At 36.1% G+C, this 14995-nt stretch overlaps 1 protein-coding gene across 5 annotated transcripts in view; it reads right to left on the bottom strand.

Annotated features, from left to right (window-relative positions):
* Positions 1-2010: 2010 nt before the first annotated feature.
* The window catches only part of HACE1 (HECT domain and ankyrin repeat containing E3 ubiquitin protein ligase 1), a 49411-nt gene continuing 36426 nt past the window's right edge, over positions 2011-14995 (bottom strand). For 3 of the 5 annotated variants that reach the window (XM_010707563.4, XM_019613079.3, XM_010707564.4), the window contains 6 exons: positions 14691-14887; positions 10236-10367; positions 9413-9511; positions 9053-9123; positions 3396-3509; positions 2011-2916 (listed from right to left, as the gene is read on the bottom strand). In XM_010707563.4, the coding sequence (XP_010705865.2) occupies positions 2814-2916; positions 3396-3509; positions 9053-9123; positions 9413-9511; positions 10236-10367; positions 14691-14887 (716 nt within the window). In that variant the 3' untranslated portion in view covers positions 2011-2813. The other 2 variants (XM_085217581.1, XM_019613080.3) reach the window with 2 other exon arrangements.

The following is a 14995-nucleotide window of genomic DNA, read 5'->3' as shown; positions in this document are numbered from 1 at the left end:
CGGAAGGAAGGGACGAACCGCCGTGCGACAGCAGCCGGGAGAGGGGAGCCGAGATGGGAGAGAACGGCCCCGCGGGCGCCGAGGTCGGAGCTCCGGACACACGGCAGCGGCTCAGTGCGGCCCGGCAGAGGCCCACGGGCGCCGCGAGTACCCGCAACCTGTGGGAAGGCCATGTGGGATCAGTTGGGGGAACACGGCATCGTGGAAGGGACACACGTGGAGAGGGGATGGAGAGCGACCGTGGAAGCGCGGCAGAAGGGAAGCGCTGTGGTTGAACCATAGGCCCCGTTCTTCTGCACTGCCTCAGGGGAGGCAGAAGAGCATTTGGAGAAAGCGAAGTGTTTTTAGTTTTCTTTTGGTTCTCACTGCTCTAGGCTGTAAGTGATAGGCAATAAATTATATTAATATCCCTACGCTGAGTCTGTTTTGCCCATCACAGTAACTGGTGAGTTGTCGCCCATGTGAAAGGAAAAACTAAGTAGTTTTGTGTAGCATAATACACAAACAGCTGTACTTACACCCAGATACAATTCCAGTTTACCTAAAGAAAGCAAATACTTAATCCCTGGGAAACATCGTGTGTTACTCAGAATGCTTTCCTTGTGTCAGTCCACCTAGCAGAGGCAGACAAAGACCTGAGAGCTGCACAGCTGGGGAAATCAGGCACTGCCCAGCTGTGCAGAAAAGTGAAGTACTTCTGCTGACAGATCCGCGATAACTGGAATTTAGCACTAAAACCCCACATATCTTCCAACTTCAAACCTCTCTAAATAATCTCCCTGAGCTTCCTAAAGGATGCCACAGAGGAACAGCGTGTCTCTCTGCTGACTAAACCAACAGTCAGGGCTCTTCTGACTGAACCACCATGAGGGTTCGATGAAATGCCATGCCGGAAGACTGGCTTCTTTCTACCAACTAAAAGCAATATTCTCCTTAAATTGCAGTCTTTAAGGTGTCAGATGGATTTCCACAAGCACTGCAAAAAAAATTTAAAGTAATACTTATGCATAGTGGTGCACAAACAGAACTTGGGGGGAAGTTTACGTTTAAAGCTTCCCCTTAAGAAAAATTACTGTGGCACCACTGAATCAGATGACCCATGAATTTCTGTCTCCCATTCCCAAGAGGCTACGAGTGCTTTAGATTAAAAGAATTAAACACATTAAAAACAACCCTCCATCCCCCTCCCCTCCCCCCAAAAAGGGGGAAAAAAAACCATGCATCATCAAGTAAGCATCCTATACAGATCAGCTGGTGAACTGTACTATAGAGGCTGTACTTGTATTAGCACTCAGTGTAGAAGAATGTGAGCAAATCAGTAATAAACTGTTTGTGCTGAGGACCTGAACTCTAAAATTTCTCTCTCTGGAGTGTTTGCTAAGCCTGCACTCATTTACTAACTCGTCATATCACCTCTTTGGACCAATGCTGTCCTGCATTCATAATTAGATGTTGATCTGATAGCATTTGGTACATTCATGGACAGTTTTTCTCTGTTTAGTTTCAGCTGGAAATAATCCATATCACATTCTTCATGGCAAGTAGGGATGATCAGCTTCACTAAAAAAAATTAAAAAAAAAAAAAAAAAACAAAACCACTCTTAGCCTGAACCAAAATGCTAATACAGACCTACCATAAAATCTTTTTAAAACTGTTATAAAAATACATAATCTATCCTCACTTACTAAAAAAAAAAAAAAAAAAAAAAACCATTCAGGTGTGCACTTTTGCATATGACTTGAGTAACATACCCTAATTCTATATAAATTTTGACATGAGATTCTAATTATTATAGTCTTGACAGTTAACCTCTCAGTAAGCTCAGGTTCCTTCCCTGTGCATTTGATAATGTCTATCCATAAACTTTAGTAATGCCTTCTCAAAAGCTACTTCCACAACAATTTAAAATTATACACAAGATGAACAAAATCCTAAAAAAAAAAAAAAGAAAAAGAAAAAAAAAAAATCAACCCAAACATACAAAACCACACAAACTTGTCACACTCAGATTCTGGTAAAAATATTAAAATTTAATAATAACTTTTAAACATACAATTATGTCAAGGAAAGAGCAAAGGCATTCAAACAAATGAATATAGAACTTAAATAATATTTACAAATTCTAAACTGTAAGTTAACTATAAAGTCACAAATACTTTAAATATTCAGTAGAATATAGTGTAAATTCTAATACAAATTAGCTATTAATTTCATCTGATATTTTTCCAGTGATAAGTCTAATCTTTACATACTATATACATTAAAATACTAAAAAGTTATAAAATTTTATTTCTGTTACTATGCAAAGAAATGGAAAATACATCAGATCTGTCTTTCTGTACAGTATCCAAATTGAACTTTCCCTGGTGTTCTCTGAAAAAAATAAACGGCACTTTCACATGCAACAAGGCATAAAGTACAAGCCTGTCCATTACCAGTATGCTAGCTGAATGCAAAATAAACAAATGCCATTCAACCATCCAGTTGAAAATCAAAAATAAGACAGTAGAAAGAGATTCTAACTTCCCAATTCGGGCTGAAGTGATAATGAAAAGCATGTAAACCAATTTCCATACAGACCTGTCATTTGAAAAAATGAAAATGCATCGTTCTGAGAAAAGTAAGTTATGTGACAATTTCAAAGTTCCTTTGACAACATCTAATGGAGAAAGAAACCTGATGGTCCTGTATGAATTCTGAAACTCAGCCTTACTGCAGCATCTAAGTTGCTATTCCACTATCAGCTTCCAAAAAAACGACTTCTGCCAGTCTGAATTTCACATCAGTAGTCAGATGAGTTTTCTGGACTTCATTATGCCATTGTGTAACCATAGCTTCCACAGTGCAATGCCACAAGCAGCCTGTCCTTCAGGATTTCTTTACTTGGGTATTCAGGTAACTTGAGCATGTTGATACTGGAAAGGGGAAGAGGAAAAAAAAAAAAATAAACAAGAACAGAAAAAAAGGAAAGGAAAACTCATCAGAACAAGAAATGCAAGAGTAAAGTTTTGTTTTCTAATTGAAAATTCCAAAGATGTCACATTCAGTGAACAAGGAGCAAACAAAGCCAGTTCTGCATTACAGTCCCAGTGAGAAACATTCATATATATTGCAGAAAAGGGTTTATTTTCTTCACAGTAGTTAAGTTTAATACAATAATTTAACTTTTAAATTCCCTTATTGATTTCACTTGATTGAAGTAGAGAAAAATGAGCAAAAAAAACCCAACCAAACAAAATACAACTACTGCCTGGATGATGGCAAGAGAATACTCCAAGAACTGTCGAGGATTTGGGGCCTTTTAATGAAAATATTCAAAATACTTTTGACTGACATTTATAAGAAAAAAAAAACAACTTTATTTTGAAGGTGTTATAATGAGTAGTTGACATACCATGTGCTAGATGTTGGTAAAAGATTCGCAGTATATGGCACAGCAGCAATTGTAAAATTTTGCAATCCACTCCCACCCATTATATGGGCAAAGCCACCATGAGGCACTCTGGAACTGAAAATACTCACAGAAATTAGATCATTGTAAGAGGAGTTAAGCCAAAAATACATTACTAACACTGCAAATATCGCTTAAGTTACCAATACTTTTCTCCCTTTCTCATATCAGTATCAAAATTCACATTGTCTAAATACTTATAATTACAATACTCATACACATTTACATTTATTTGCACTATACATCAAATTCTTTGAATGATATTCAGGAGAATTCTGTTTGCAAAGCAAGCTCACTTCTTCAACCAGTTTTAATAAGACCGTTACCTCAGTTTATTACATTATTACATTTATCACACCTTATTTACATTTTTTTATGTTTAAGTTTAAAAAGTACTGCATTATTAAAAAGTTTATTCTCCAGTTACTGCCTGTGAAACAACTGACCCAAGTGTTTTGATACATCTTCTCATTTAGTACTTCAGATTTAATATCTCAGGTCTTAATTACTAAAAACCATCATATTATCCTGTTGATAACCTATGGCAAAACAATATACAAAAAAAAAAAAAAATCACTAAAGTCATCAGGAATGCATTCTCACTAATCATTTTATTCTTTTTTTTTTTCCTTTTCAATATGTTTTCCAGGATTAAAGTGTAAATAGATAACAGACATGAAGTCTTCAGCATCTTTCCCAGATTTTAAACTAACAGAGACAAATACAGTAAAGTTCAGATAATTTTATCAGCTTAAGTTGGTATGCTTTACAATGTAAAACGTGTTTTTATTACAGTCCTCATTACAGATGTCTTTTAAAAGTGCAACAAAAGGATAAGAACTAATGAAGTTGGATGTGAGCCAGCAATGCATTCTCATATCAAAGGACAGCAGACTCTTTGGTTGCATCAAGAACAGTGACAAGAGGTGATCCTGCCTGTGTTCAGCCCAGATGGGAAACACTTGGAAGTGCTCTCTGGTAGAAAAGAGACAAGGATATGCTGCAGCAAGATGAGCCAAGTGACACAAAGGGACCAGAGCACCTGCCACGTGAGGAGGGAGAGCTGGGGTTGTTCAGCAAGGAAACTCAGAGGAATCTGATCAATGTGTTTAAATTTCCAAATGGGTGAATAAATAAAGTAGAGCTTGGGAAATTGCATTTAAACATGAGGGGTGGTTTTTTGTTGCTTTCCTCTCTCAGTCTGAGGGTGGTCAAACATTGGAACAAGTTGCTCAGAGAAGCTGTGGGGTCCTTGGAGACCAGACAAGACCATGAGCATCCAGTTCTAACTGATCCTTCTTTGAGCATGGAGTTGGATGAGGTCCCTTCCAACTTCATCTATTCTATGATTCTGTAACTAGCAAAGAAAGAATCTGATAAAAATAAGATAAATCTTCCATAAAATATAAAACTGCTGTCAGCATTCAGGACTACAGGAAAACACATTAATGATAATGAAAATAAATAAAAACATGCAAAGTGACTAAAAAGCGAGAATAAGAAGAGAAGAGGAAGTAAAGCTTCCACTAAGTAAACTTACATGGTAAAAATGCAGAAAAGGGGAGGTTGCTATTGCCAGATGTTAAGGAGCTATATCAGAGCTTGCAATAACACTTCTTAAAAACACCTTTAAGAACTAACTTTGGTATCCAACACAAGTATAGTATTCAACCACCTAGATTAATGGCAGCACAATTCAACACATCATTCCTAGCATTGGTGTATAAGGCAACCACCATGAAGAGAAGTACTGATTATTTGCAGCATACCATTTCTGATGTACAAATGCAATTGTGTTTGCAGCTACAGTTCAAAAGAGTTGTAAAGATTTTACAGCAGTACACTCTTTTGTATCATGTTTTTGGCTTGCATTTCTAATACAGTGCTGCATCCCCTGCAGTGATCTTTTGTTCTGTGAGCCAGGAGAATTCTACATTGAAATTAGCAATAAAATACAGACCTCATTTTGTCAACAGCCCACTATTAGCTAACTTTTTTTTATAATTTAACTCATTAAAATGCTTTTCATATAGTAGATTAAAATCATGGCTTTCAGTGCACAAAATAGCTGGCTTAAACTTCCAAGTATGTGTTTTCATCTCAGCAAAACACTGCCAATGTTATAAAGAAATCCTTTCAAAGATGTGTAAATAAGATCACAAAATCCTACCTTTCATACTGCATGTGCAAATAGCCTTCAGCTAAAGCTACAATACAATTCCATTGCTTTGGAAACTCCAGAGCTATTGAAATGTTTAAACTTGCATCTGAATCATAATATTACTATCTATTTTTATTAACAGATTTTGCATAATCCCACTTAAAAAAAAAAAAGCATAGAAAGAACTCTATGTTTTGCTTTAAGAATAATCATATCTATCACATTTATCAAATACATTGAGTTTCCCTTAAAATAGCATTTATCTTATTTATTACTTTACAGAAACTGCAGTCTCCTAAGTTAAATCAGAAGAGCAGACATCCACAGTACTATAACCTAAAAACTCTGTAGCCAAAAGAATACTAGTAAACATTTATCACAGTAAGTACTCAACACTTTCTTCCAACTGTTAACTAAAAAGCTGATCAAAATTTGCCAATGGGTAATTAACAAATATTTAGCCAAATACAGTTATAAACTAGGTGATTATTAAGGAAACGTTTGGGTTCCCAACATGAATATCTGGCACAAGAATATTTAGGCTTTTTCTTCAGTGTGCTCCTCCAAAACACAGACACTGAAACACTAGGTGACATGGAAAGTGCACTGTCAAAAAAAAAAAAGTCTCAAAATTAATATTACTGATGAATTCAATGCTGTAAGTACTGAAACTACCAAAGTGAGCCTTTACTACATGGAAGAGAAAAAGCTTTAGGACTAGGGAAGATGAAAGGTTACAGAAATATTTAGAGATGTCAGAGAAACACTGAAGATATTGTCATAAGTGTAATTAATGTTATTCAACTCACAAAATTAATTTTATAGCCTTTAACTGGAAAGTAAGAATAGTACTGCTTCACAAAAAAAATTCAATTAAGTGAATACGCAGAAGAGACTAAAGGGAAATGGAAAAAATAATGGAAATTTAGAATACAGATGGCAAACCAGCGCACACAGAATCTTAAAATAAATTCCTCATTAAAAAAATGTGGAGTATCCAGCTAGAAAAAAAAAAATCGTTTGAAATCAGATATAACTTTAATGTAAAATTTTACTTGAAATACTGGCCTGAACATCAACTCACAGCTTGGCATCTAAATATTCTATGTCCAGAAACTAGAACTTTCTAGGACATTATTGGATGAACAGTGCTCAAGCATGTATTAATCAGGCAACACAATTGTTTACTCAGTAGAAAATATCCCTGAGAATCCAGGTTATTATCCCAAATGTCTATGAAGTGGCATTCAGTATGTTCATTATCATTTAGAATGTTTTAAGCAGTATTTTAAACATGACCTTACATCTTAAAGATCCTTATTTGCCATCTAGATTTAGAAATGGATTAGCTCATTAAAAAAAATGGAAGACCACCAGCTGACATGCAGCAGATGTGCAGTAAGAATCACAGGAATCATTTCTGTAGAGGATAAAGAAAGATTAGTGTGCACAAAACTAGCTTCTTAAATTGCCTGTGATCCCTAAAAGCAATCAAGTTCATAATAAATCAAGTGAAACTAATATAATTTTTGAAGACTGTTCCATTTGATGATATGCCTGTGACTGTGAAATTTCTTCCTATAAAAGACACAGTTTAATGATCTAAATTTGTATTTTACCACCACTTAATCACAAAATTTATAAACAAAGAAAAGGTCAACTGCTCTGCTGATCCTCAAGTATGAAGGGAACACTAAGTTAAGAAGATGGTGTAGTCTATACCTACTACCAGAAAAAGAAACAAAGCAAACAGTAACTACAAAATTCAGCCAACGTATGTCACTTTGCAAACTATCTGTATACACAGACTTGGCAACACACCCAGATCCAAGTGAAATTTATTGCTCACACCATAAAAGGAAGTGTCTTTCCTGAAGAACAACTAGAATATAGAAATATTATATAAAGCAAACAGTCTTTCTTACACTTTCACTTGATCTTGTCATGCTGCGCTAACATCAAATCCAACTGAGCTTTAGGAGAAGGAAGTTCTGTTTACACCAATTAAAATCATACCTAATTGTCTCTAATAGTAAAACTTATATTTATTCAAAACTTACAGTGGTATGTGTTCCTTCCCATGGCAAAGGGGTTGGAACTAGATGATCTTTAAGGTTCCTTCCAATTCAAGCCACTTTATGATTCTATCCAGTACTCACTGGAGAAGCCAACGGACACATAAATATGCAACAGGAAGGCAAATATGAAGTGTCATTAAATTCATTACCTCCTTGTTTCAAAATTGTCTGAGGCAGCAAATTAACTATACAGAAGTTTGGTACTGGGGCCACTCCTCTTCAACATCTTTATCAATGATCTTGATGGGGGGGGATTGAGTGCACCCTCAGTAAGTTTGCAGAAGACAACAAGCTGGGAGGGAGTGTTGATCTGCCTGAGTGGAGAAAGGCACTACAGAGGGACCTGGATAGACTGGATGGATGGTCCAAGGTAAACTGTATGAGTTTCAACAGGGCCAAGTGTCAGGTCCTGCATTTTGGTCACAAAAACCCCAGACTTGAAGAGGAGTGGCTGGAAAGCAGCCTGATAGAAAAGGACCTTGGTGTACTGATGGACAGTCGGCTGAATACGAGCCAGCAGCGTGCCCTGATGGCCAAGAAGACCAATGGCATCCTGGCTTGTATCAGGAATCGTGTGGTGAGCAGGACTAGAAAAGTAATCCTGCCCCTGTACCTGGCACTAGTGAGGCCTCACCTCAAGTACTGTGTTCAGTTCTGGGCACCTCAACACAGAAAGGACACTGAGGTGCTGGAGCAGGTCCAAAGAAGGGTAACAAGGCTTGTGAAAGGCCTTGGAGAATATGTCCTACAAGGAGCAACTAAAGGAACTGGGGCTGTTTAGTTTGGGGAAGAAGAGACTGGGGGGAGACCTTATTGCTCTCTTCCAATATCTGAAAGGTGCTTACAGTGAGAGTAGGGTTGGTCTCTTTTCACTGGTGACAGGACAAGAGGAAATGGCCTGAAGTTGAGCCAGGGGAAGGCTAGATGTCAGGAAAAACTTCTTTACAAAAAGGGATGTTAAGCACTGGAATAGGCTCTCCAGGGAGATGATTGAGTCACCATCCCTGGTTGTGTTTAAAAACCGTTTGGATGTGGTGGACAGGGACATGATTTAGCAGAGGGTTATTAGAGTAGTATAGTTAGGTTGTGGTTAGACATGATCTTTAAAGGTGTTTTCCAGCCTGAGCAATTGTATGATTCTGTGAGGCCTCCTGCAAAGCAGTCAAGTAAAATAAATGAGTAATTATCTATTTAACAAGCAATATAGGTATCAGAAGTACTAACACACACATTTTGTCTATTTTGATAAACACATTGAACACCAAAATATTCACAGCAGTTTCTAGGTATGTAATCTGAAGTCTTTTGACTTATTTCAGAGTATCCAAACAATATAATTCTTGTTATGTAGAGTTTCTCACCTGCCAGTAACAAACTGTAATAGTAGTACTCTCTCTTCCTGAGTTAGTTCTTCCACAACATCCCAGAACCACTAAAGAAGAAATAAGTTAGTTTGTATTTTCCATCAAATACTTACAGCATTTGAAAAGATAATGGTAAAACAATAAATTGTCTGTATCTTAAATTATAGCAATTTTCACATCAAATTTATACATAACTAAGTCACTTAATACAGGGACACTGTATAAAAAAGCTCCACAAATTTTAACCAAAATAAGCTTCCCCAAAAACACACACACACACACACACGGAAACAGAAAAAACGTCTTTCTTGTGAACTAAAATGCAACAATCATTATTATTTAAAAAAATAATTTTACCTGGATTACTTGGTCTCCTCTCTCATAGCCACTGGTATATTCTGTATTTTTTAACCAATCATTCACATCAATTTCCGGCATACCAGACAACAAAAGCTCCTTCAAAAGAGGCACACAGCTTTTCGTTAGTCTTGACTAACCATTAATTTCAAATGTTTGTGCTATCTAAAAGGTAATGCTTTTAAATAATAATTTTAAAAAAGATTGCAGTTCTTTTTCTGCTTAGTTTCACCCTTACAGAATCTTGTGTTATTACTAAGTTTTACTATCAAAAAATTCTTGAAATCAGGCAACTGTACATGATCTAATTGAAGCACACTACACCAAGAGATAGAAATTATGATGAATGGTCTTAAAAATAAAAGCTCTAAGTTTTACCATGACTTGAAACAAAACTTGAGATACCTCAGTTACAGAATAACAAACTACCCTAAAAAACTTATTCCAATTTGATTCTGAAACAAAACAAAACAAAAAAAAAAAGTGAAGACAGTACACAGCATCTCATGATTTTTGAAGAAATTGTCCTCCAAAAAAAAAAAATTAAAAAAAAAAAATATACACACACACACACACACACGGACAGCAGTTCTCAAGGTACAGTTTACAGCATTTATCACTGGCATTTTCCTGTGACACTACGTAGGATGAGCAGGAATACTCATATTGAGATCCTCATTGATAAATGCAAATGAAAGGACTGAAATGAAAGATACAAAGATACAAAATAAATATTCTTTGGGCTCTGCTTCTACACAATTGCATTACCAAGGAAAGGTGCTGTACAAAGTCTCTGACCGAAAGTACTGGCATCTCTGCTTACCAGTTCATATTCATCAAAAAGCTGAATCAAAGATGGTGGAATGAACATATGGAAGCCTTGTAAAAAGGCATTTATCTGAGGTTGAATGGCTCTTGTCATTCTAAGTTCAGTGACAAGCTGGACATACTCAGCCTGCAAAAAAGAAAATGATGTTAAGACATACAGTAGCAAAAATACATACTGATAATGCATACATAAATGCAGTCCTCCAAATACTACAAGTTTTGTCTCCTGTTGAGGCATTAAGAGTCCTCTATGCACTTTCCACACAGTTAAGCAACACAAGATAACTCAGATGATCCCTTAGAGTCCAGAGATCTTTTTTTACTCCTTCCTTCCTTCCACCAAAGACAACACCCAACATAAGAGCTCAAATCATAGCAGAAGACAGTCAAGATGGACCTAGACCAAGACCACATAAGTGAATAAAACTTGTTTTGTCGTGCTTGCATCTAATATCTAATACAGCCACCTCTGATGCATGTTGTTGCACAGTGAAGCCAAGTGACGTAACTCAGAAAAGGTAACATCCTGAAGCAGTATTTGCTAGTCAAAAAAGCTTGCTTGCTTTTCTTGTGCCTCTGAGAGTCTAATCCCTGCAAACTTTGTTGTATTAATAACTTTTAACTAAAGTCTCAAAAGCCGCCTCAATTTTTAGAGGGAAGAAAGACAACAGTATTTATACCATAAATACGCAAACAGACAATGCAATACTTAGCATGCTTTAGAGATTTGAGGGCTCTGTCTGCTTTAAAAGACTTCCGTTAGAAAAGGAATTCTCCAGAACTCTGCTTTTGTTGAAAACACAAAAGCCTAGCAGGCAACTAAAGGAAGGTTTTTAAGAAAGAGACAGATTTAAAAGTGCCTGCATTAAAGCTGTGCAAACACCTCTCATTTAACCTGACAAAACAATGCAAGTCTAATAAAGTATTCAAGAACAGAAAATTTGTCCTCAAATAGAAATCTATTTCTAGATTTAAGTATATGGTTTCAAAGTAATGTTTTTACTTCCTAATTGTGATTTCTAGTAAGGAAATCATAAAATACACCTCCCAATTTAACCATATCAACCATCATCTTGCTTCAAGACAACCACCTTACAAAAATGCAACATAGATTCTTAATTTAAAAAAAAATCATTAATGTAACACTGAGGTTTTGAACCTGTACAAAAACAATTAAGTAATCTGTCTCTGCTTCTCTTAAACAAGAAAAGAAAGCCAAACAAAATGAAGCGTGAAAAGTATTTTTTCAAAGGCAGTTCCTTATGAGCACAGAAGTACATCATTTAGTTACTTGCATCACAGCCAGAAGATATTCTTAAATGCATTGCTATCATCATAATAGGGGAAAAGGACAATTAATTTGTAAAGAGCTCTGAAGACATATCTAAGCATGTCTTCAGCTGCAGAGCTGTTAGCAAAAATCTAGTTTCAATGTAGTAATCTCCCTCGGTTGTTTTTAGTATCAGTGAAACTGAAGACATCTCCTTTTTCTAATGAATTAGATGAGTTGCCAAAGGAGATTAACTGTGGTAGAGAGTCAGCCTCTGCAACTACTTTCATGAGCTCTGGGTAGAAATAAGAAACTTTAGCAATAACAGGATTAAAAGTAATGTTAACATTGTTCTTCCACGAACAAAAATATTTGTTTTCAAGTCTGTTACTTGTTGGGCTATTCAGAAAACAGGGAAGTAGAGAGGAAATTTCACAATCTTATTCTGAAAAATCCATTAGAATAAATATGATGTACATAAGTACTTATTTTCTGCATTACAAACATATTTACATTAAACACATCCATTATGAAAGAAAATAGTTTCTGTGCTTTAGGTATAACAAGAAATCTTTAAACAGCCTGGAACAGCATAGCATATTGACTACAAGAACTGGTGCACACTGAGAGACCACTACATTTACATAATGTATGCCAGCAAAAAATGGTCAATCTGTTTTTGCCTCTGTTCACTTCATTTGCATTTTATTCCCTCTCCAAAGCCTCAGGAGCACATTACAAAATATATATATCTTCATAACTTTGTAAACAGTCCTACATAGTGCATAAAAGGTACAACTAACACATTCTTCATTCAGTGAGTTGCTTATCACAAACATAAGGGAGAAGTCTAGCTGGAGTAAGGGCTTGTACTGTATTTTCTTTTGTGGTAAAGCAAGCAAAGATAGTACTTTTCTGACTTCACAACCCCATGCACTGGGGTGAGACAAGGATCGACATCCATTATGATGTACAGGTTTAGGGGGAAGCCACATTCTAAAGCTGTTTGAAAAAATTCTGTGGTTTTTTATTGCCAGACAGCACGGCCAAATCACAGACAGACAGGTCTCAAAGACAGAAAAAGAAATATGACTGTAGAGATTTGGACTACTTTTTGAAACAGCATATGGTCAAACTTTGTCACTCGTTTTTTCTAAAAGCAGAAATCTACAAGAACTTACATAGTAAAGAATAAGAAAAACTGCATAGCAAGGAAATGGGAAAAAGCAAGACTTCTCCCTTTGAGGTCTCCCCATTATCATCATTAAAGGTAGTTGAACCACCACTATAACAGAGACTTTAGTTGGAACTACTCAGACAGTCCAATTGCAAGACTGGAAGATTTACATGGTATGATCCCACAGCCATTCACCTATTATACAATTGAGGTAAAAAGAGAATTTGCTCAAAGAAAACACCTTTTTACAAACAGCTATGCAGCTATTACTTCTACTCCTCGATAATATACTTTTTTCCTTTTTGCTTTTCTGTAAGAGGGAAATGGATTGTTTGGATTGTTCCCGTGGGCTTGTTTGTTTTTTGTTTTTGTTTGGGCTTTGGAGGGTTTGTTGGTTTGGTTTTTAAGGAATAAGGATTCACTCAATTTCATTTCAAAATACGTTATCTTCAAGCAGGCAATCTGCTAGTGTGCAGACACAGCAAATTCTTTTAGAAGCTGGTTTTCCTTCTGCCAGAGGTATGGCAAATACAAAGATTTTTAAGCAAAAATCATTTATTCCTCAGGTAAAGGCAGAAAAAACAAAGATATCTGTTGCACGAAAAAAAAGGTGCTGCATAAATTAGAGTACACTCTTTTGTTTAACCTGTTAGAGCAGTTAAGCTAAAACATACTGCAAAAATCATGTCATGTTAAAGAAACTGGAAAAAAATATACTCAAACATATATACTAAACCACGCTAAAACACAGTTCTACAATTCTCAATAGCCTGGTTCACTGATGTCAAAATCAGAAATAAACAGGAGACATTGCCATCTTATAGATGTACGTTGACTTTACATTTTGCAGCCTTCAAATTCAAAAATCAATGAATAATAGCAGTTTTAAAGCTACTATAACAGTTAGCTGTTTCTTTCCACCCTTCAAATAAAAGCTGCACAAACCTCCTGACAGCGCTGAGGAAGGCAGATGAGCTGGCAGGGATACAAATGTTCTATACACATTCAAGCACCTTTTTCAGACAGTGCCCCAAGTCACAAGTTAATGGAACAATGTGAGCTATTAACGGCCGAGGAAATCCTCATGTGGGCAAACTTCTAATTTCATGCTAACTGGTAACTGCCAAATACTTTTTAAAAGGTTGTTAAAAAGAATGCTATTCATTTCATCATCAGATCTGGTTTATATGCTGAAATCAAGACCACCTAGAAACAAGAATCGATATCTTTGCGTTCTCTGATAGGTAATAAAGAAATTGATCACCCACTCACTTCACAATCAGACTTGTTTTATTGTCCGTATTCTTTCATGAATGACTGTATTGCAGGAGACGGGCAGAATCTGGCTAACAACACACATCTTCCAGTTATTGCAATGGCACTCTGCCTTAATGAAAATGAGGATTAAGCATACAAGAATTCGGTGCCAACTGCGCCAAGAGGAACTAAAATTTTGTGAGAGCAAATGCTGACACCAAGTGGTCATTACTATTACAACAGCTGTCTGTGCTAGCAGTGAAACCTGCATACACAAGTATGATGAACGAGTACTGCATACACAAAGTAAATTAAACCTACTGATACAGCTACATAGTGAGTGAACTGAAAATGGCTGAAAAGCTTCCTGCAGCTTTTTATGTTACCAATCATACTGTATGTTACTGCATGGCAATCTAGGACTGCCCTACCTACAACTTTACTTTTAATCAATTGCTATTGTTCTACCCTTCTGGTATTCAGTCATGACTTAACAGTATCGATACATGTAACTTCTAAAATTAATACTGCATTTTTCTTCCAGAAGTTCTGACAGAAAGAACTACAACAATGCTGAACACTTAATAGATACATTTAATAGTACTACTTCAGTAACACATCAAGCTAGAAAAAGAGCCAGTAACTTTTTATTTTGTAGACTTTCTTCAAAAAATTGAGCTTTTCAGAAAAAGAGTACAATCATTTCTTCTTATATTGCCAGCCCCTGAATAAATCTGTATACTCACCTTGTTTTCCTGTGTAACAAGTATACTTGCACCCCCAGGCTTTAATGGCACTTCTTCCATTGCTCCAAATACGTCAGTCTCAACAGAAAAAGTCAGCTCTAAACCTAGATCACTGATATCATTATCTAAAATCCACTGCAAGTTCTTTGCATATTCTGGATCAATAGATGCTACATCTTGATAATTTACAGGTATACCTAAAAAGAAAAATAAAATAAATACAAGAAGGAAAAAAGGGTTCTAATTTTATATATAGTAGAAGATTGCCCTCTAGAGAGGAAACAGAATAATGCAGTAACAGAAGA

This window comes from Meleagris gallopavo, chromosome 2 (assembly GCF_905368555.1).
Source record: "Meleagris gallopavo chromosome 2, MGAL_WU_HG_1.1, whole genome shotgun sequence".
NCBI lineage: Eukaryota > Metazoa > Chordata > Aves > Galliformes > Phasianidae > Meleagris > Meleagris gallopavo.
The sequence above is the reverse complement of the archived record's forward strand: the minus strand, read 5'-3'. Positions and strand labels throughout refer to the sequence as shown.